Source organism: Nannobrachium achirus (assembly GCF_963921795.1).
Source record: "Nannobrachium achirus genome assembly, chromosome: 6".
Taxonomy (NCBI): Eukaryota; Metazoa; Chordata; class Actinopteri; order Myctophiformes; family Myctophidae; genus Nannobrachium; species Nannobrachium achirus.
Genome location: NC_137815.1, coordinates 26,458,571 through 26,480,975, shown reverse-complemented (window position 1 = coordinate 26,480,975; position 22,405 = coordinate 26,458,571). Strand labels below are relative to the sequence as shown.

The 22,405-nt window shown below is 42.2% G+C and overlaps 1 protein-coding gene across 2 annotated transcripts in view; it reads right to left on the bottom strand.

Moving 5' to 3' along the window:
- The window catches only part of stau1 (staufen double-stranded RNA binding protein 1), a 33,955-nt gene extending 16,187 nt beyond the window's left edge, over positions 1-17,768 (bottom strand). The window contains exons 1-5 of one of the 2 annotated variants that reach the window (XM_080727531.1): positions 17,624-17,768; positions 10,391-10,772; positions 6,476-6,597; positions 5,201-5,345; positions 125-278 (exon numbers count right to left, since the gene is read on the bottom strand). In XM_080727531.1, coding sequence (XP_080583657.1) covers positions 125-278; positions 5,201-5,345; positions 6,476-6,597; positions 10,391-10,649 — 680 coding nt within the window. In that variant the 5' untranslated portion in view covers positions 10,650-10,772; positions 17,624-17,768. Of the gene's footprint in view, positions 1-124; positions 279-5,200; positions 5,346-6,475; positions 6,598-10,390; positions 10,773-17,479; positions 17,556-17,623 lie in introns of those variants that run through there. The other variant, XM_080727532.1, reaches the window with a different exon arrangement.
- Positions 17,769-22,405: the final 4,637 nt, after the last annotated feature.

The following is a 22,405-nucleotide window of genomic DNA, read 5'->3' as shown; positions in this document are numbered from 1 at the left end:
GAATCTATGAAAAGATTGTGGGGGTCCCTGCTTCATCTCTCTCTCAACTAAGGGGTCATTGGCCTGAACACGTTGAAGACCCCTGCAGTACAGTATTCATTTAAACAGGGATATTGAGACTCACTGTTGCATAGAGCGCTGGTAAGGCCCAGGAGATCTGACGTTGTAGTTGAAGTTGGGAGGTCTCATGCCCAGGTATGGATCTACAGGCTTGTACACAGGCTTCTTCCCCAGCTTCATACACACAGCGTTCAGCTCCATGGTGTGTGTCATACAGTCTAGACCATGAAGGAGAAGATAAAGTAATGCATTAATAACCAGAACACTGAGTGTAAATCAGCAGTTCTCAACCTGTGGGCTGTGAGAATATTGCAAGTGGGCCCCCAAATAACTGGCAAAACATTTTGACGATAAAATACTGTAACATTAATGACCAAATGAGCTTTCAAATGTGTTAGTTTTGTTGTCAATCCATCGATTGATTGATCATTACAACATGCGATGGTCTAGCCAAGTGATACTCAGACTCAGGCCAGTTCTGGCACAATTTCGACTGGGCCACCAATCAATCAATAAAAACAAAAATCTAAAAACATGTTTTTTTCTTTCTTAGACAGAATGAAGTTATTATCTTATCTTTAGCCAAATTGAATTACTATTACCGTATTTTCCGGACTATAAGGCGCACCGGACTATAAGGCGCACTGTCAATGAATGGTCTATTTTCTAACTGTTTTCATATATAAGACGCACCGGACTATAAGGCTCACTACGCACCGCACCGGACTATAAGGCTCACATAATAGACGCTACCGTTGCGTTATGCATCCAACAGATGGAGCTGTGCTAAAGGGAATGTCAATGTCAATGAATGATCCATATATAAGGCGCACTGGACTATAAGGCGCACTGTAGTTTTTTGAGAAAATTAAAGGCTTTTAAGTGCGCCTTATAGTCCGGAAAATACGGGTACATGAATAATCATCCAGGAAGAGAAAACTGTGTGCACTCATTCAGAGCAGCAGCAAAGATGAGCCTCAGCGAGCGCCAAAAGGTTGATATAGAGAACCTCAAGAAAAATACCACTTTGTTTAATTTGCCAGAAAACAGTGTCAGTTGTTCAGATCGACAATATAAGGCGCCAATGAAAGACTGAAGTTATCAAATATCATTAATGTTGTCATTTTTTATCAACTGGCCCCTTGCCATGAAAGAAGATAGCAGGGGCGCTACTGCTGGTATCCCTCAAACCACCGGTGCTTGTGAAAGGGAATACAATGAGCAAAAGAGGACAGAATCCAGGTCCTGATTCCTCTCCAGCCGAGGTGGCTTTGTCCAAGGCTTAAAAACGTTGAAATAAATACTTTATGAAATGTCTATGGAAGAAATGAATGCGGAAAACGCTTCCGACACCAGAGTGAGGACGGGGTGGGGCTTCAACTGCGATGCTCTATGTAAAGTGATATGCTGTTCAGAGCAGTGAGATAACACTGATACAAGGGTGAAAGATAAAGCTAAGTGACAGCTGTGTAAGTGTCCGCGTAACTAGGGTTGGGGGCGGTAACCGCCGTACCGCCGTACCGCGATAAACCGAGGCCTACCGCGGTGTCATGGTCCTTACCGCGGTAAAAAAAGACAAAAAATAGTATATATTTTTATTGAAAACAAGCGAGTTTTAAAACAGGGGAGAAGCGAGGACCGCATGCGCTCCATGCCGCTCTGCTCTGGGCCGTATACCACAGTTTGGAAGCCACATACAGTGTACGTCACTCGTGACTGTCCGAGTTGCTGCTGCAGGGCAGCAGCAGCAGCGTCGTAGGGGAGTACGGAACAGAGTAAACTTTCTCTGTAATCCACGACACAAGTATGTTAATACATACCTTGTGTTGTGGCCAGGGCAGGAATTTCACGGCGGCCACGACGGCCATGGCCGTCGTTGCCCCTCTCTTTGGCCGTGTGCCCCTCGAAAAATGACATGCTCAAACGGCCACAGTGGCCGTGGTGCCCCTGCTGTCCCATGCAGTGCCCAGCGCCCACAGCAGTTCACAATTTCATTGAGGAATAAAGAGGAGACGAAAATGTAACCCTAACTACAAAATAAAGACTGGGCTAAAATCTGTCTTCATTTTAGTTCACGAACAAAGAGAGTACGAAATATGTCCTGCGATGCGCATTACGGTCAAACACCTGCTGCTTTCTGACATGCAGTGGCAGATAGAGGCGGGACGTTCGCAAACTAATCGAGTCTTTTGAACGGCTCTTTGATATGAACGATGGGATCCGGTTCGCAATCGCAGTATAGGGAGCCGTTCCTTTAATGAACAACAGTGGTGGGAAAAGTACAACAATGTAGAAATACTCTGCCACAAGTTGAAGTTTGGAATAAAAAATGTAGACTACTTGAGTAAAAATATCAAAGTATTGGTATCAAAATGTAGTTAAAGTAGAAAGTACTTATTATGCAAAATGTCCCATTTCACAATTTTTCCAATGAATAAAATGTAGGGGGAAAAAACATTTGAAAATAGCAGATCTACAAGCTCACAGCTTGTAGATCGGCTATTTTCAAATGGCAGCTAGGCCTATGTACCTATTATGTCCGAAATAAATGTATATAGGGTTGAAGTGATAATTATAATCAAAATCTACAAAGTAACTACAACTAGTGACTAGAATGAGCCAGTCTTTTGAACGGCTCTTTGAAATGAACGGATCCTAGAGATCCGGCTCACTTCAAAGAGCCATAAATCCCATCTCCAGTGGCAGAGCGCACACACACACGCAGAGAGAGAGAGAGAGAGAGAGAGAGAGAGAGAGAGAGAGAGAGAGAGAGAGAGAGAGAGAGAGAGAGAGAGAGAGAGAGAGTTGAATGGACACAGCAGTAAAAGTTACAAAACTACTAAGCGACGATGTTTATCTGTCACAGAGGCATGGAGGATGTTTGCAACATGTTCCAACGTTATCAAGCCATACGTCCAACACGCGACAAAATAAAGGAATATATAAGGCTAGAACAGGGAACCAGCTGATGTGATGGAAATAATCCCCCCGCGCAGATGTGTGGAGACAGAGAGAATGTGAGTGAACGGCTGTGTACACGTACCTGAACTCTAGCATTAGGCCAAAAAAAAAGAATCCATACAAAAATGTTAAATCCATGTTGGTCTACTGTTAGCCTAGCGTGTAGCAACAACAAACTCAAACGACTAGCCCCCTTGTTTGCGTGCGACGCTCACGTGTATGCACGTGCACGCGCGGGTGTGTGTGTGTGTGGTGTACATGCTTATTTACCTATAGGCTACTGGACTGGTGGTTCTGCAACTTCTGCAGGTGTTGTTTAGTAATGTTAGGCTGTGGCTACTGGGTTGTGGGTTCAGTTGGATGAACTGGACATTGTCTACTAGCTGGTATTGTCTTACTGTACTGTACTGTACTGTATGTAATGTACTACTGTAATGTACTGAGATCAGTTGGTTGAATAGACATTGGTTATATAACCAGGACAGGTGTTCTGTGTTCTCTTGTACTGTATTCCTAAAATAGTTTTTTTCATCAAAAGGATGAGAGGAAATGTGTGAAATAATTATGATTACATGGCAATCTTTGTCCAATTAAGGGGTAAATAAAGGGGTAAAATAATTGTCATGATGACTAAAACTAGTCTAAAATGTCAACAGTTTTTGTTTGTACTTAATCTTTAAGCAAAATTAATTATGACTGTCGAGGCGTGGACTTAAAATCACTGTTTTAATTGATGGCCTTCTTGCCCTGGCACTTGGCCTTTGTGCCCTCAAAAATTTGACAACACTAAAGGCCAACTGGCCTTGCCCCTAAAATGACGAAATCTAGGCCTGGTTGTGGCTGTTTCTTTTTTTATTCATACGGATTACGAGCGGAGCGCGGGCCGCGTGGACTAAAACCGAAAATGAAACTATTTTACTTTTTCAACCGCGACGCGCGATGAGCCCCGTCGGCGATTTTATAACCTTTTCTGTCTTGTAACTAAAACCTGTATCAGCACTCAATCAACGCGTTTTGAGACGTGAGTTTACCATAGAGTTATGGAGTTTACAGAATCACTGTAGCCTACACGATCCTGACTACCCGTCTCTCTCTTCTGGTTTGTTCACACACAGTAGCGTCAGTTCAGAAAAAGCTAAGGTATGGCAACATGACTGGTGTTGCCATACCTTAGCAACAGGCATGATATATTTATTTTAAGAAGTACATATAATATATAATTATATATACCTATAATATAATTATAATACCTTGTTAAAGTGACCATTTTGTTACATTTTGCATTTGTAGTTATTTTACTGTAATTTACCAACATAATAACCAGTACAGATAGACAAAGAGACATTTATGGATTTACATTTAGAACTAACTTTTATCTTCCCCCCCCTGGACCCAGGGTAAGGCAGCTGCATATCCCTGCCATACCCAATTGACGCCCCTGTTCACACACAGCTGTGTGAAAAGTACGGAGCCTATGTTACTATGGTAACCCGACAGGGCACAGATCTAAAACATGTCGCATCCGCGACACGTTCTGAGCTTGTAGATCTGCTCCTTTTAAAGCCAGACCCGCTGTGCTGTACGGAGAAGTATAACTCGGGCAGTCAGGCTGTGGAGAGGCGACTTTTGGGAAGATGATTGCAATATTTTGGCTTATCGCCGAACCTTAATTAATAGATACGGGGGTGCGGTAATTACCGCAGTACCGGCGGTAAATGGGAAGACGGTAATCGCGGTAACAAAATGTCGATACCGCCCCAGGCCTACGCGCAACTTGATCAAGGCACCTTTCGTGCAATGTGGTCCTCACCCCGAAACGAGTTTGACTGCTAAATGAACCCTTACAGGTCTATAACTCTGTACAAATGGAGCCATCTTTTTGGTTCCATAAGTACAGTGTTACAGACCTGTAAGGGTCCATTTGGAATTCCCAAGGTGTTCTTATCCCAAATCCCATTCCCTTTATTTGAGCAACGGGCTAGAACATTAAAAAACAACAACCATGGCTGGCCCCTTGCCATTTTTGTAATGTGGCCCAAAGGTTCAGCTATTTGAGTATCCCTGCTCTAGCCAGGGTTAGGGTTAGGGTTATATAATATATATAAAATATATAAAATAAACGTGCTCTGAAAATGCACGTGCCCATCTGACCACTTGCCACGGCGGCTGTGAAGGTTACCTGTGTTGCGGGGTATCCTGGCGGTGGGCTTGGGCAGGGTGGTCTCGGCCAGGGCGGAGCTGGCAGCAGTGTGCTGGGCTTTCTTGATGCTGGTGCCCTCTGCCTCCCAGTGCTGCTCACCCAGGGTGAGACGCACAGAGAAGGTCTGACAGGAGGGGGGGAAAAAGAAAAAAAAGAGAGCAGACAAAATGTAATCAGCAACTGGAGTGATAGTACGAGATGTCGCTCTCCGAAAGGTGGCAAAGGTTACTATGAAAGCTCTGTATCTATAGATTATATTTTGGTATGATAACCCTTTCTGAGACACTGCTAAAGTGGTGTTATCAGCTGCTAGAGTTGGTGTCCCATTAACTTTACTATACTGGAAATCTGTTTTAAGTTGCATATGAGGGTTCAAACTAGGGGTTTTTAATGATTCTGAATCCATTGCAAGCATGGGCTACAATTGCACCCACAAAACTGTGAAAAGAGATGACTCATCACTAAACCATGGTTCAAGCAGTGGTTCTCAAAGTGGATTCCAGGGACTCTTTGGGTTCCTTTAGGGGAATCTAAATTGACCCATACAAGTCTTTTAACTATGACAGTGTACAAATGTACACTGTCATAGTTAACCCATTTAGAACGGGTACACATTTTGTGTATCATTATTTTATGCTTTAACTATAGAAAAATAGCAGATATACAAGCTCACAGCGCGGCACCGAGTGCCGCGATGCGAGCTTGTAGATCTGCTATTTTAGAAAAATCGTGAAAATTTGAATTTTTGACCCGATTCTATAAGTGTCTTTTGAATCCTTCTAAGATTTTTTGAAAAACCCATGTTTCTATGTCAGCAATCTGGCCAGCCATTGTCAAAGAAAAGGTCCTTTTCACTTAACTGGAGCTCAGTTGGTCTGTTCTTGAGGAACTACTATGTCAGTGGTTCCCAAACCTTTTCATGTGAAGGACCCCCAAAATTATATGTATTTGGCCACGGACCCCCATCTCAAAATATTTAGTTCCAGGGACCCCCCAGAAGCAAAATCTGAGTTACAAACGTTCGCCAAAAAAATACATATATTCAAAGATTTGCACACAATTTTCACGACTTTTTCAAAAATAGCAGATCTACAAGCTCACAGCGCGGCACTCGGTGCCGCGCTGTGAGCTTGTATATCTGCTATTTTTCACTGGTTAAAGCATTCAATAATCCTAGGCCTGAATGGGCTAAGGGGAGACCTTGACATTTGAAAGTTTGAGAACAACTGCCCTAAGGCCCAGCTAGTGGGGTACCTTGGAGTGCGCAGGTCCTTCCTCACAGAGCAGCTTGTACTCCGGCTGGATCTTGTTGAAACGGGCTAACTCATTCACCAAACACATGGGGGTCTTCTCTTTAGGGTTTGCCATGTTAGATACTGGAAACAAAGAAAAGAACGAGTGTCATTCATCAATCATCCCAACCAGTGCCAATTACGTTTTTTCAACAAACGTCAACAAATAAAAACTAGACTAAAATGTTATGGAGAGACTAGTGTAGAAGAGATCCAGTAGAACTACAAGATAAAGTCATTTTATGCGTTGTTGCATGCGGGTGTCGCACTCAAAATTGTCGATCTAAAAGCTCAAACTTGTAGATCTTTTTTTTTTTTTTTAGTTATGTGAGGAAATTGGGTCATTAAGGAATGAGAAAGGGACAGTGAGAGAGTTGGATGAATGACTTTTTTTTCTGGACATAAAGCACACGTAAGGATGCAAAAACGTACAATGACAGAACACTGGTGTCTTTCTAATTAACTCTTTTACTGCTATGAACGAGCGGGCTCGTCCGTTTATTCAAGTAGCGCACGGCCATGAACGAGCGGCCGTTTGTTCGTTCTTTACCCTGTCTGAGCACTGTGAGCAGATGAGGGGTGGCGCGGGTCTCTACAGTAGAATCAGCTCCCGTAACGCTGGTCTCAAATCTCGACCACACATAAACAACAATGGCGGAGGAATCACTTTTCTGGTCATTTTCTATGCATGGATAGTTTCTCCATTTCTATGCTCTAAACTACTGGTGCGAGCAAGGAACAAATGGCTGCCCCCTGCAGTAAGTTCTGTTGCAGCTCGATGACACATACGCCTGTATTTTACAAAAGATTGCAATGGAAATAATGGATGGATATTTTTCTATAACATCGCAAAGGTAAGCTACTTTTAACCTACTTTGATGGCAGTTTAAGACATCCTACCGTGGCAGCAAGAGAGTTAAGTAATGTTTGTTCAAATATCCCAGAACAACCCATCTCATTTCTCTCTCTCTTTTCAGTCGGTGCGTGTCGCTTATGGGAACAATTACAAACACAAGACAGGTACAAGCACAACATATCACGGCTGAAAAGTGAGTTTCAGAAGCATTTCCAAGTCTTCACTTGGCTCGAGAGGTAATTGCAACTCTTTGGCTTGTAGTTTGCCGTCAACACAGCATCAGAGGATGGAGGAACTCAAAATGAAACGAACTGATGTTCAGTGTAACTCAGCTTTGAAGCTTTTGAGGAGACTGTGGGTTTGGACTCATTCTATCAATACCTGGGCCCAAAATACCCCAAAGATGAGAAGATTTTACATATTTGGGACAACATATCTCTGTGAGCAGGCGTTCAACATAATGAATATTAACAAATATAAACTGGTAGCGGAGACTGACACAGACATCTAAATGACCAGAATGTTTACACTTTTATCTTAACTCATTGAGTGCCAATCCCGAACTAGTTCGGCTTTATTAGCGTATCGTAGTGTGCCGATCCCGAACAAGTTCGGCTTTAAAAAAAAAAAAAAAAAATTTTTTTTTTTTTTTTGAAAAAAATTTTTTTGAATTTTTTTTTTTTTTTTTTGGACCCCATCAAATCTGGTGAACATGATTTCAATCGCGATTTTGCATGTTCCACCCCCATACAACCCCATCTAACATACAGGGCAGCCATTTTTGTTTACATTACATGTAAAACATAATGGCGATTATCTCAAGAATGCCTGAACGGATTTCCAATCGGATTTTTTTGTTTGAAAGCTGTGAACAAACTGCACAAATCCACTCCAATGCAATCCAGGATTGCATTGGATTTTTTAGAGCTCATTCTTCTCTGTTTTTTCCCATGCATGAGGTGTGCAAGGTTTAATCATGGCTAAGTTGACGAAAATAAGGCTTCTAAAATGCTTGGTAGCCAATAGCTAACTTCAAGCTAACTTCATCCTCTTCCTGTACATGCACAAAGGAAAGTGTTCAGGCAAGTCATGGCTCCAGGGCTTGGGCATGCATTACCAGCATATCTCTATTATTCTCTATTATTCTCTGGTCACTGGGCGCCCTCTAGTGGTGATAAGCTGGCACTCAATGAGTTAAAATAACTTTATTATATGTCTTATTATTACTGGGAGAATACACGTGGGTTAGGTTTATGCTTGTAAATGGTTGCAAGCCTTGTTGCACCCCAAACATCCCAGAGCTTCAAGCTCACAACGCGCCGCACTGCGATGCATTTTGAGCTTGTAGACTGGCTATTCTAGTGGGTTCCCCAGCTAAATTTGTTCATATGTTTCAACACCTATCCATATTTTATGTTGTCGTTAGCTATTCAAGAATAGCAGATACACAAGCGTGGCGTGAGCTTGAGCATTTTTAACACAGATCTCTTCTCTTTTGGAGGTCCCTGGCATAAAACATTTTCAGGTGGGGCACAGCCAAAGATATATCAATTTGGGCGTCATGAGCGTGAATATGTTTGAGAACCACTGTTTTAGAACAGCGGTTCTCAACCTTTTCAGACGAGCACTAGTTGAGGCATTACATTTCGTATAAAATTCTATTGTGAAAACAGATCTACATGCTCACAACGCCTCGCAATGCGAGTATAAAACACTATGTACTCTGTACATAGTGTTTTGTACTTGTGATATTGATTTTTTTTATTATACTTTATATGTTGATGAATTAAAATCCAAGGACTCCAACGGAAACAATGCCTGCAAGGACTTTTTAGGTGTGTTCCTTTTGGGCAGAGTGTTTTGACTGTACTTGTGCCGTTCCACATTTTAGTTTAGTCTATTAATATTCAATCAATCAAACACGTAAACCAGGGGTTTTCAACATTTTCAGGCCAAGGACCCTTTAGCTGAGAGGGACATACAGCAGGGACCCCCTGTACATGTTATATAAAATTGTGTCAAGTTTCATCGATTCAAAGACTTGTTTGACAGCACTGTCATCAGTCTATGTTGGATTCATTTTAATGTGTTTTTTCAGACATTTAACCACTTACTGTACATGTAAAACGTTGATGCTTGGTAAATTTGACCTTTCACTCTGTACTATTTGCCAAAAATAGCAGATCTAATGCTCTCAGCGCCTCGCGCTGCGAGGCGTTGTGAGCTTGTCGTGAGCTTGCTATTTTAGGCCAAAGGTTCAAGTTGTTCATCTAAAAGAATTATCCTATCACACAACGATTTGGCGGCCCCCCTGTAATAACTATGAGGACCCCCTAGGGGTCTCGGACCCTCTGTTGAAGTCTTGAAGACCCCTGATGTATACTCTTATGTGGAATCCGAATGACTGAAACCAGTCATATAGGGGCGACTGAGAAGAACCTTCTGAATCCAGGGTTCCCACACATTTTTACCAATAAATTTCCAAAACCTTTCCTGAATATTGAACCCAATTTCCAGGACTATATAACAATAATTCAGCTCAATAACAAGTCGCATACTCCTATGCGCAATGCCCAAAGACAGGTAGTGTATGCCAGTGGTTCTCAACCTTTTCAGGCTGTGTCCCCCGAAATAATCATATTCTAACTGGGGACCGACACCCTGACGAGCACTAAGAGTTGAGGAATTTTGTATAACACGTTTCCATTGTGAAAATAGCAGATCTACGTGCTCACAGCGCCTCGCGTTGCGAGGCGTTGTGAGCATGTAGATCGGCTATTTTCACAATTTCTATATTATATTTGACAATTTGGCCAATGTTTAAAATTGTCATTTCAGAGGTATTAACAAAATCAATAACCAAAGACTAATGCATAGCTATTTTTTTCCAGAACCTTCCAGGACCCTTGATCAATTCCAAAACTTTTCCAGTACTGGAAAAATATTTTTCTGAATTTCAATATATTTCCAGGAATTTCATGACACGTGGGAACCCTGTGAATCAAAAAATGGCACACAAACCTGTGGTGGGGGGAGGAGTGAAGGGCGTGGTGGCCGAGCCCGAGGGCAGGGCGGAGCTCCGCAGGGGGTGGCTGGCACTCTCCGAGGGCAGGGGCCCTCCTGTGGCACAGGGGATGCTGTACCCGGGCTGGGGGGCGTGCTGCTGCGGCCCCAGCGGGGGCAGAGGGGCGCTGGCGGCGGCAGAAGCAGAAGCAGCAGCGGCGGCCGAGCTGGGCATGGCGGGGCTCCCCCCCGGGCACTGGAACTGGAGCTGGGACATTATCCTTCCTCGCTGGTCACTTGGTTTGTTTGGAGGGGGTCAGAAGAACGACGTCACGGTCGAGAGCTTTGCAGTGAGTCCAGGAACCGTGTTGATTGTAGAGATCCGACTGCAAAGCTCTGCCTGAAAAGGTGGAAAACACACAATGGATTTAGAACTGAATTTCAAGGTCTTCCCTTAACTAAAAAAAAACGACAGACTTGTTGTAAGAGTCCATTTAGACCTCCCTAAAAAGGAATCCAGAGTCTCTAGAATCCACTTATAACTAGGGATGGAGCCCGAAAACCGGGTCCATTACAAACCCGGTTCTGAATTTATCGAGACCTGAGTATCAATAAGCTTTTGCTTGTCGAGCCCGTTATCGGGTAAGCGTCATAACGTCACGTCATGGGCCGCTATAGGGGCCGGGACAGGAGGTAGGCTACATTGCGTCATTGATAGTTGTGTGCTTTGAAAGTGCGTACCGTGGAACAATGGTTGAAAGCGTGAAACACTAAAACGTTTGGTTACGTTTTAGAAAAGACAAGGGGAGAGCTAAATGCAATACTAGGCTATATGCAGCACGGCCACGGTTACATGCTCGGGAGGGAACACTTCAACAATGCGGAGGCACTAATTGTCCATAGTGCATCACAGCCCGGCTCGATAAGCATGATCGATAAGGTGCTCATTATCAATAACAATTAACGAGCTCCATCCCTACTTATAACCACTGATATAATCGTCCATCATTTCATTTTAATAATGAGTAATGACATTGGTGTTTCGATCAGTCCCTGATCTTTAACCACTTTCATTATAGGTGTCATTATGGACAAAAATGTTAAGTCTAATCTATCTATCTATAAATAAATTCCAGAAACGGTGCCCGTCAGTGTTTACGCCTGTAGCCAATCACAGGCCACGGCCATGAGTAACCGTAGCCAATCAGAGAGGGAAAAAGTGTGACATCATAATATCAAGGCATATATACAGTAAGGCTGCATATGGGCTGTTATTTATCCAGTTTAGAGATCAGACGGGTAAGGAGAAGGGTAAGGATCCCCTAGTTTTAAAAAATAGCTGATCTACACGCTCACAAGTCACAATATGCTGCATTGCGATTCGTTGCGAGCCTCACTACTTTTGCGTGACATTGTCATACGTACAAAATAAAGGATTTGTTGATTAAACCCATTAAGACCTGCAATTATTTTATGCTTTAGCTATTGAAAAATAGCAGACCCACAAGCTCACAGCGAGACACTCGGTGCGGCGCTGCGATCTTGTGGATCTGCTATTTTTTTTAAAGTCTTGAAAACTTATGCAAATCTTTTTAACTAAAGTTTTGCCTCTGGGGGTCCCTTGGAACGAAATATTTTGACATGGGGGTTCGTGGCCAAATACATCATTTTGGGGGTCCTTGACATGAAAAGGTTTGAGAACCACAGATATAGAAACACGTGTTTTTCAAAAACCTTAGAAGGATTTAGAAGACATTCATAGAATCGGGTCAAAAATATTCAAAGACAAAAATAGCAGATCTACAATCACTCGGTGCCGCGCTGTGAGCTTGTATATCTGCTATTTTTTAATAGTTGAAGCACGCAATAATGGTTAAAGTAATAATGTGTAATAATGCGTTCCAGGTCTTGATATGGAGATGTTTCTTTCTGACAACTTCCATATGCAACATACTCATCCTCTGCACTGCATGCTTGTGTAGAACTGTACAACCTACATGGTATAGAACGTGTTGGAACAGAATGTGATGTTCGTCGGGTCAAACAATGGAAACCTGTAGGACACTAATGCTTTGTGTGCTCTGCGCTCTCTTCAAATTCCATCCAGGGGTGTAGTTGGCTGGATTATTCATGAAGCTTTCCCGGAAGAGAAAGATCCCACGATTGGCCGCTAGTTGCGCTGTTTTCCCCCCGCGAGGTACCAAAAAGATTTGTTCTCCACTGGACCCCATTCATTTTCCTCTTTGATTTTCTAACCTTAATAAACATCGTCATACATACTTTATGGTTCCTGTCGCTAGTGAAAAACTGCGCTTCAATTACCATGATATGCGTTTTGTGCAAATATGGTCCCATTTATGTTAAAATTGATGATAAAGTTGCGGGGGGGCGTGGCCAACTAAACTGATACCAGCCGGCTGTGTTCTTCTTCGTGTGCTTTATTTCGGGAGGCTCAGACCACATTCTCCCATGTATCCCTGCGGTTGCACGTGACCGTTGGCAGCCAATAGCATTCCTTATGATTCCTGGGGTACCATTCAAACAATGATGGCGACACCCATACAAGGGACAAAACGGCGTCATTTTCGCCGCATAGAAACCAATGGCTTCGCGTCGTCCCTATTTTTTTTACAGTCTATGATTCCATCGCAATGCTCATTGCTCACATATCTCCCAGTCCCTGTGTCTGGCGGAGTTTCCCATATTGCCTTGCCGCCAGGTCAAGTACAATTAGTACCAAATCGAGTCACAATATAAGATACCTTAAATGCACTTCTAACAGAGCTGGTCTAGACCGTACTCATACCACAAGATAGCACAATTTGCAAATTCCTGAAACAATTAGATAAGCAGATATTATATTGCCCAAAGCATGATGAAGCCAGAAAATTTAGATTAAGATTACTAGACCTTACCCGTTCGAATATATGTGCTGCAAAATATGTGCAGAGTGTGGGTTATGGGGAAAGTAACTGTAACTGCATGGTGCGTGCGTGAGAATATGTGGGAGCATCATAATGTAAGGAGCAGCCCATGGAGGAGTGTATATTTATGATGGATACAAATAATTTAACAGCAAAATTAGGTGAATAGAAGTATGAGGATGTATTTGCTCCACATAATTTTTCTATACCCGTTGGAAGATGAGACACACATGACCCGTTGCAACCCATGCAGAGAGAGAGAGAGAGAGAGAGAGAGAGAGAGAGAGAGAGAGAGAGAGAGAGAGAGAGAGAGACAGAGACATTCCTAACTGTGAGAGGTGTGTGTGTGGGCCCGGGGCTACAGATCCCATGGCCTGGAGGAACGGACCGTAACCCTGAACAGGCTGTAAAGCTGTAGAGTGAAGAAACGCTAATAAATAGCTAGAATTTGGTAAAAATGGAAATCGGGCTGGGTCACCGTCTGTATAATGCTAATGGCCAATGTCATGTGAAAATTGGGATCAGTTGCTGAAGAGATAAAGGTGGAAATGCATTGTGTGACTGACTGACCTACTACTGACTGACCACTGACTGACCGCTCTCCCTAATTATAGTATGGATGTATCCGGGTAATAATGACAAATCTCCACCCCTCGTCTCCGCAATAAAAAAACAAAAAATCGCACTCCCATCTCCTGCACACTAATGTAAAAACTAAAATAGTCTTTACTTTTGAGGGAAGATTCCCACAAGGCATCGTTCTGAAACTACAGCACCCACTAGAACAGGGGTCTTCAAATTTTTCAGGCCAAGGTTCTCTTAGTTGAGAGATTCCATATACCGTAGTTTCATTGTTTGACAGCTAGGGATGGGACGATATGAAAAGGTCATATCACGATTATTATGAACAAAGAAATCATATTATTTACGATATCACAATAATATATGTAAAAAAAAGGGTTTCTATCACACAAAGATTGTAGTAACTCTGAGGACCCCCTAGGGGTCTGCACTAGAACATGGATAGGCCATTGTCCACAGACACAGATATCTATTTTTAGACACCCAGGTAAACGGCCCTAAACAGAAATGTCTGAGTCAACTGTAGTATAACTGGGTCAAGAGGATTTTCCTGGCATGGTTTAGTAGTTTAGTTTTCACATAAATAGGAAAATACAGGACTCCATACAGCAGGGTTCCCCAAAAGGCGGCAGGCACGCGGGGGGGGGCTACTGTCTGGCCCCCACCAACCCCAGTAATAATGGTGGTATAAGAGCAGCAACAACACTAGTATATCGTCGTTGTCGGGTTGGAAACCTCGTATCTCCAAATTTGTATGTTCTTTCGCAAAGTAAAGCCCTGCTTCATCATACATAGCCGTCGCACAAAAGTAGTGAAAACAGCAGGCCTACAAGCAGATCGGCTGTTTTCACTAGTTTAAATCATTTTTAAAATGATAAATGCAAAACAAACGGTTCGGGTTGTGGACATTTTCACCCGACAACGACAATATCTGAACTGTCACTGGAGTAGCGGGAACGCCACCGTCGCCCCCTGCGATTTTGTGGCCCTTGGCTTGGTACCCTAGACATAATTCGGCCCTTGGGGAAAACTAATTGGGGAACCCTGCCATACAGCAACCCATTCTTACAATATGCCCCCAATGGAGAAGACTTCTCAGACACCATTGTACACTTTGATGTACAATGGTGGCAGGCAAAGATAGCCCATCTACACACTCAAAAGGTGTCACATCGCACCATGTTGTAAACTTCTAGATCAGCAGATTTCTACAGATTCTATTATTTTTTTAAATAATCATTCATTAATCGTAATCAAGGCAATAATTTGAAATAATTGTGTGATAATGATTTGAATATCGCCCAGCACTACTGTCAACCAAGCTGGTAAAAACTATAACAAACTATCTGCATAAGAAACTGTGTGAGACTGCAGTCATGACATGTTTTGAGTTGGGAAGCGCTCGTTGTAAATCACTCATCATCCGATTCAAAACTGCAGATAAAGCAGGACGTGGGATGATTTAAAACGAGGGGTACCAAACTCAAACACTTAGAAAGAATCATGTCTGCAGACTCTGCACAGAGTTTATTAACTGGAAGTGGCTCATAACATCATGTCAACAGTGGATTTTCTTCAAACTAAGTCTCGACAGAGACAAAGGATAACCCAAGCTATCCTTACGGGTGCAATATTATTGGGTTTATTATCCTTTAATACAATCAGAGAAGACCTTCCCGTTCCATGAATGGGCTGTCAGTGGAGCGTATTGCAACTTGGTGCAGAGAGATAGCGTCTAAGTGGCTTGCGGCAACTTTCAACCCGGCATATATTGCACATGGACTGCAAATAAACAACAATCACTTTCGTCATGGAAACGGTGTCAGTCAGTTTGGAATAACAGAAGAGTATAACCTAAGATGAGACGCAGTGGGTGGACACCGACAGATTAGAGTATTAGGGCTGAAGCTATTGATTATTTCCAACCGCAATTCAACCAGCCGTGATGGATCCTAAACGTAATCCAATTGAATAAATTCCAAATAATGTAATCCAGTTAAGATTATAACATTGCATTTCTAACGTGTATTGACATCTAATGTCTACCTATCATGGACATGCTTTCACATGCATTAGTAGTGTAAGTAAGGGTTGATTCACAGGCCTACTCCACTTTTAGAGCTTTATTTATTTCGGTTCGGCTCTGTCTAAACTATGATATGATCCTCTAATAACGCCATATCATAGTTTAGACAGAGCCGAATGGATATAAATTAGGCTCTAAAAGTGGAGTATGAATCGACCCTGTGGTTCTCAAAAGTGAGGTCATAGTTGTCGAGGACCCCCTGGGCGGTTCTAGGGGGTCCCCAGCAAAATTAGTTAATATAGCATCACAATGATCACTTTAAACGATAATATCGGGCCGGCTATACTCAATGAACAAGAGTATGGTGTCTCAATGAATTGAGTCCAAAGGACTCCAATGTAAACAAGCCATATAGTGCGTTCTTGAGTTCAAATCCTATTAGTAGACCTTGTATCTGAACTGTACTGTCGGTTACACATCTCCATTCAGAAACATATGCATACTTCAATCAATTAATCTTTAAAAAAAAAATCTTGAAAAAAATGTGAAAAATGTTAAAACATTTAAACATCACAAATCAAAACATCACAAATCAAATGCTATGGGGGTCCCTGACTCGTCAGATGGGGGGCGGGGGGGGGTGTCTGTGGCCAAATGCATATTAAATGTGAGGGTCCTTCACATGAAAATGTTTAAGAACCATTGATAACACTGATCAGCTGGAGTTAGCAAGTAGCAGGTAGCTAATGCTAACAACTATCTGTCTATCTTCCATCACATACGGTAGGTAGGTTTCCACTATTCCACTGATCACAATGACATCACGAAGACCACGTGTATGTCGTAATCTAAATCATCTATTATTGATGATTATTGATCACTTGTCTGCCGAGGTTATTTCTTGATAAAGGACACGTTTGTTTGTTTGCACACAACTCAGGCCAAATAGCAGCCTTGCAGGCAGCCAAAACAAAGGATAGCCCCGTGACGTCACAATCAGGAAGTGTGTATCGAGATGAACTGAATGTTTAAAGAAGAAAAAGAAAAGCGAAAAAGACAGTCTATAATGAAATACGCAAAACAATGACAAATGACCACTGACAGTGGTGTAAAGACAAGTAACTAAGTACATACTCAAGTAGCCTACTGTACTTAGGTACAGTTTTGAGGTATTTGTACTTTACTTGAGTACGGTATTTCAAAATTTCAGTACTTAATTACTACTACTCCACTACATCTAGGCTATTTGAAAATCGACGATCTTTTTTAATCGTTTTTTGATTTCGTTATGTATTTATTTACACTTTTTGGACCAACAACTGCCTTCCTCGAATCAGAAGCCTCCGCGTCAGAAGATGACGCTGGGCTCGACTGTGACGACACTGTCCAAAACTTGGCATGTTCGTCCTATAATAGGCTGCAGGCTATACTAGCCAGTAACATAGCATGCTAACAGCAATGAGAACTTATTATAATGAAGTCTCCGGTTCAATTAAATCATAAGGCCATCCTTATCAACGCAAAGATTGAAGATCGCGCGTTTTTACTGCGACAAGATCTGTGTGCAATAATCACCATCTCTAATAAATTGACATGTCCAAAAAAGAAAAGGAAAAAATCCCAAAGAATGTTTCAGTGTTAGCCAACCTCCTCCTCCTCCTCCTCCGAGGCTTCGACGAGGAGGAGCAGAAACATTAAAGTCTAATCAAACCTCCTCACCTCGTGGATTCTGTTCCGTGCCGCTGGTGTAATCACTCCATAAAGACGCGTGGGCTTTTTGCGGTGCGCTGGCGTGCGATCTGGCGTGTCTGTTTGATGGGGATTGTGTATAAAATGCTGGCGGTGAGGAGGTTCACAGCACGTATACAGGGCAAACACTAAAGAGAATGAAGCCACTGTGGATCGATGCGCAGGAAGTGACATCAGAGACGCACGCACGTACGCACGCGCGCGCGCCCCACACACACACACACACACACACACACACACACACACACACACACACACACACACACACACACACACACACACACACAGAAAGCAGTTTCAGGGGCGTCAATTGGGTATGGTAGGGGTATGCAGCTGCCATACCCTGGGGGAAAAATAAAAGTTACTTTTAAATGTAAATCCATTAATGTCTGAATCTGTCTGTTCTGGTTATTATGTTGTTAAATTACAGTAAAATAACTACAAGTGCAAACTTTTACAATGGTCACTTTAACAAGGTATTATAATTATATTTTAGGTAGTATATAATTATATATTATATATGTACTTCTTAAAATAAATATATCATGCCTGTTGCTATTGGTATGGTTGCCATACCTTAGCTTTTTCTGAACCGACGCCACTGAAGCTTTTTCTGAACCGACGCCACTGAATTCAAGATTCAAAAGATATGAAATTGTGGTTATGTTTTAATTCTATGGTATTGTCACATATATGTACACATTTTCCCACAACACCAATGTCATTGTGGAAGAACCATAACACCATAAAAGCAGCAGCATAGGTTGAGGTGGGGACCTCTTGTCTTACCTTGTGGCAACAGGGTGAACAGGTTATAGGTCTTTTGATGTCCTTCTGGAATGTCCTGTACAGCTCACTCCAAACTGGTGAAACTGGTTGTTTGTCAATACCATCTATGGTCAACAGGCTCCTCGGTAGAAGGCCCTTGATGGTTTGAAGACTCTTAAAGGAGTTCACCCCCTCAGAAATGTTATTTTCTTTCCATTACAGCCATACCGGAAGGCAAAGAATGGCCTTGTCCAAATTCTCCTGAACTTGAATGCAGCATCTTATGTTGAAAAAATTGCTCTCTCTACGTTGAAATCCATGTTGTTATGCCACATCTCCAGTAGGCTTGATTATGCTTAGTTCAGTGTGGTATCGCACACCGAACATAGCAGACCTCCAGTCCAAGCTCACAACACGTTGCGCTGCGTTGTGAGCTTGGAGGTCTGCTATTTTTTTATACTCCCACCAAACGGCCCTTTTAGAAATTGTAAATTCTCTACACTTCCCTGTCTCCCTGACATGGAGATTGTTTTGTTGAATCATTTGACGACAGGGGGTGGCTGGTCAGTAGGAGACCCCGCAGGTCATCATCAATCAAAAATAAAAGCCTGGGTACCAAGGCTATCATCAAACAATGCATGGGCTCAGGAATAGAACAAAAACAAACACATCTCCATGAATTCAAGGCTTCATGGGGTGTCTGTAGGCTAGCAGAAATGCAGAATCGAAACTCTCAAAGAACAGCAACGTTGACTCGGATACAATATTAAATGAATATATAAATGATATTTAATCAGTCACTCAACATACACATACGCTAATGAATCACAGTAAAACATTTGATCTCCTCTACTAAACTGTGTGAATCGTAAAACAAAGGCCCACTCTTCTGCTGGCAGCTGTGTGACCTTCAACCTGTAGGCTACTCCCCGAATTCTGGCTCTATCTAAGCAGATAACAGACAGTTTCTCAGTTCATAGCTTTTTAAGAAAACAAATAGTCCATGGGCCATACCAGATGTCGCTCTCCGAAACAAACTAGGGGTTTTTCATGATTCTGAAATCTAAATACATTGCAAGCATGTGTTTTGCACGGAAAACATTCCTTGGGCTAAAAACAAATGGGAATGTTTTTCGTGCAAAACACATGCTTGCAATGGATTCAGAATCATGAAAAACCCCTAGTTTGACTTTAGCAGCTGATAACACCAATTTAGCTGTGTCTCAGAAAGGATTATCATACCAAAATATAATCTACAGATATAGAGCTTTAAAAAAATGCATAGTAACCTTTGCCACCTTTTGGAGAACGACATCTCACACGGACTAAAACGAATACATTCTAAGCAACATAATATAATTTTGCTTCGTAAATCCATATAGGCGCAGATGTGCTAATCCCATCTCAGCTTCGTATGTTAACCCCCAAAGTACTTGGGTACTTTAGTACAGGAGAGTTTTCTGCAGGTGATTCAGTCCGAGCGTATCAAAGGGTGCGTTCGGAAATGCGCACCGGGTGTGGTTAGGGTTAGGTTTAGGCATAGTTTTACTGAGGTTAAGGTTAGGTTTAGGCATAGTTTTACTGAGATTGGGGCTAGGATTAGGGTTAGGCACTCACTACACTGAGCACACACCCGGCGCGCATTTCCGAACGCACCCTTTGATACACTCGGACTGAATCACCTGCAGAAAACACTCTCCCACTTTAGGTTTCCACCCTTTCCACCACAAGGTTGATGGTGACAGGAAGTCCTATTTTTTACTATATTATTTTCTACAACTCACAACTCATCGCAAAGTTTGTATGTGTTATTTTTGAAGACGTTTGACACATTTTGAAAATAATATATATATGTTTATTGTTTATACTTTGGTTCAAAAGCAGTAAAAGTAGCAGAACTGCAAGCTCAATAGCATCACTTGCAGATGTGCTACTTTTGTGTGACGCTTATCATAATTATCAAGCAGGCCATTAAAATATGCTTTAGTTGTTAAGAGTGGGATCGATTTGTGCCTTGCAGGTTGCAGATCCAGTACAGAGCAGATAGGGTCAATAGTCTGGGCGTGCATGACATGTGTAGTAGGGCATCAACGAAAAAGTCTCTACTCAGTCGACTTCATTACACAAGTCGACTCCCAGAGCATGTAGATCGTCTATTTTCACAATTTCTGCCTCTATATATTTGACAATTTGGACAATGTTTAATTTGCCATTTTAGAGGTCCTTAAATTGGCACTTTAGAAATGTGAAGATAGCCTCTATACACTTAAACGTTATGTTGGTTTGTTTACAGTTGAGTGAGAAAACAATGTTTCACATTAAGCCCAAAATAATTGAGGGGTCGTGTGTGATGTGATGACGTCATCAAACGATAAAGTTGACTTCAACTCAACTTTTTACTGAGTCGAGTCGACTTGCAAAGATCACAAGTCGTTAATGCCCTAATGTGTAGTGTGTGCCAATTACCCGATACAGCAGGCAGGCTCTAGTTCAGATCTGTAAAAGAAAGCAGACTGTCCAGTGTATCCACTGTTGCTGCGAAAAGCCTGGTTGACGTGAAATTACTCTTGTCAAAATGGCAGATTACAAGCTCACAACACGTTGTGGATGTACGCTGTTGCTGCTGTGAGCTGCCATTTGGCTCGCAATGGATCTGTTAAGTGGCTCTCAACACTGGGTTGCAACTACCGTTAAGTATAAACACTCATTTTCAACAAGCAGTTGACCAGAGTCACTAAAAAACAACAAAAACACAAAACTTGAGTTAATGCTCTCAAGAAATTTATTTTGGCAGTGTTTATAACTCCAAAACATCTATTTTGCAGATCCACATGATTAAAAAAAGAAAAGAAAAACACACACAAATCTACATCAAGCTTATTTTTGCTATTATTAAATACTGTATAAAAAACTCCATTATTGGTTCACTAAAAATATCGGTTCTATGGCATATAATCCTTTCTAAAGACCATATTGCGGTGTAACAGTGAGCAGGTGCACAGGAAGGGACAGTGTGGAGGGTTCTACAGCAATGGTTCTCAACCGTCGGGTCGGGGGGCCACCAGGGGTCCAAATGGACACTTATGGGTCACTAAAGGGCCGGTCACACTGAGCACTGTCACTGTAATGATAACGATAACTAAAACCTTCACCGTTTGGTGATTTCTTCATGAAATTAATCAAAGAAATTATTGTATTGGGTTTTTTTAATTCATGAAAAAAATTGCTTTTTTTGGAATGTTTTTTTTTTAAATGTCTTGAAATAATAATAATTAAAACGTAGCAAACAAAAAATAAAGAGACCCATAAAAATGTCTCCGTGACCCACAAATGGATCCCGACCCAGTGTTTGGGAAACAGTGCCCTATTAGTTCTCAGTGTGAACGCCCCTCAACTCTTTGAGTGTCCAAATGGACGCAAATGGAACCAAATGGACCCTTAGTTACGGGCCTGCATTTGAAATGAACACTGAGGATTTTACAGTGTAGACTAAAGTCCCAGAGATAAAAACGGTATACAAAAAAAAGGGGTTTCCGTGGCCTAATGCAGTGGTTCTCAAAGTGGATTTCAGGGACTCGCTAGGGGGCCTTTTCCACCGGCAAAGAACCGGTTCCAGAACCAGTGCCGGTTCAACTTTCTTGGAACCTTGGTTCGTTCTTGCGAACCGGCTTGCGTTTCCACCAGATTGAACCATGATTGAACCAGAGGAACCAAGGATTTTGTGGTTCCCGTTCGGAACCAACTTTTACGGTTCGGAACAAACTCCGGTTCTTGGTGGAAAAGCTCATCTCTGGTTCATCCCATAGGCGGGAGAAAGAACCAGAACCCGTTCTTTGCCGGTGGAAAAGGCCCCTCTGTTCCTTTATAGGGGGCTAAATTGACCCTTACAAGTCTGTAACTTTGAAAGTGTACAAATGGAACCAAATGGACCCGTTCGGGTCCATTTGGTTCCATTTGTACACTGTCAAAGTTAAAGGGGAGACC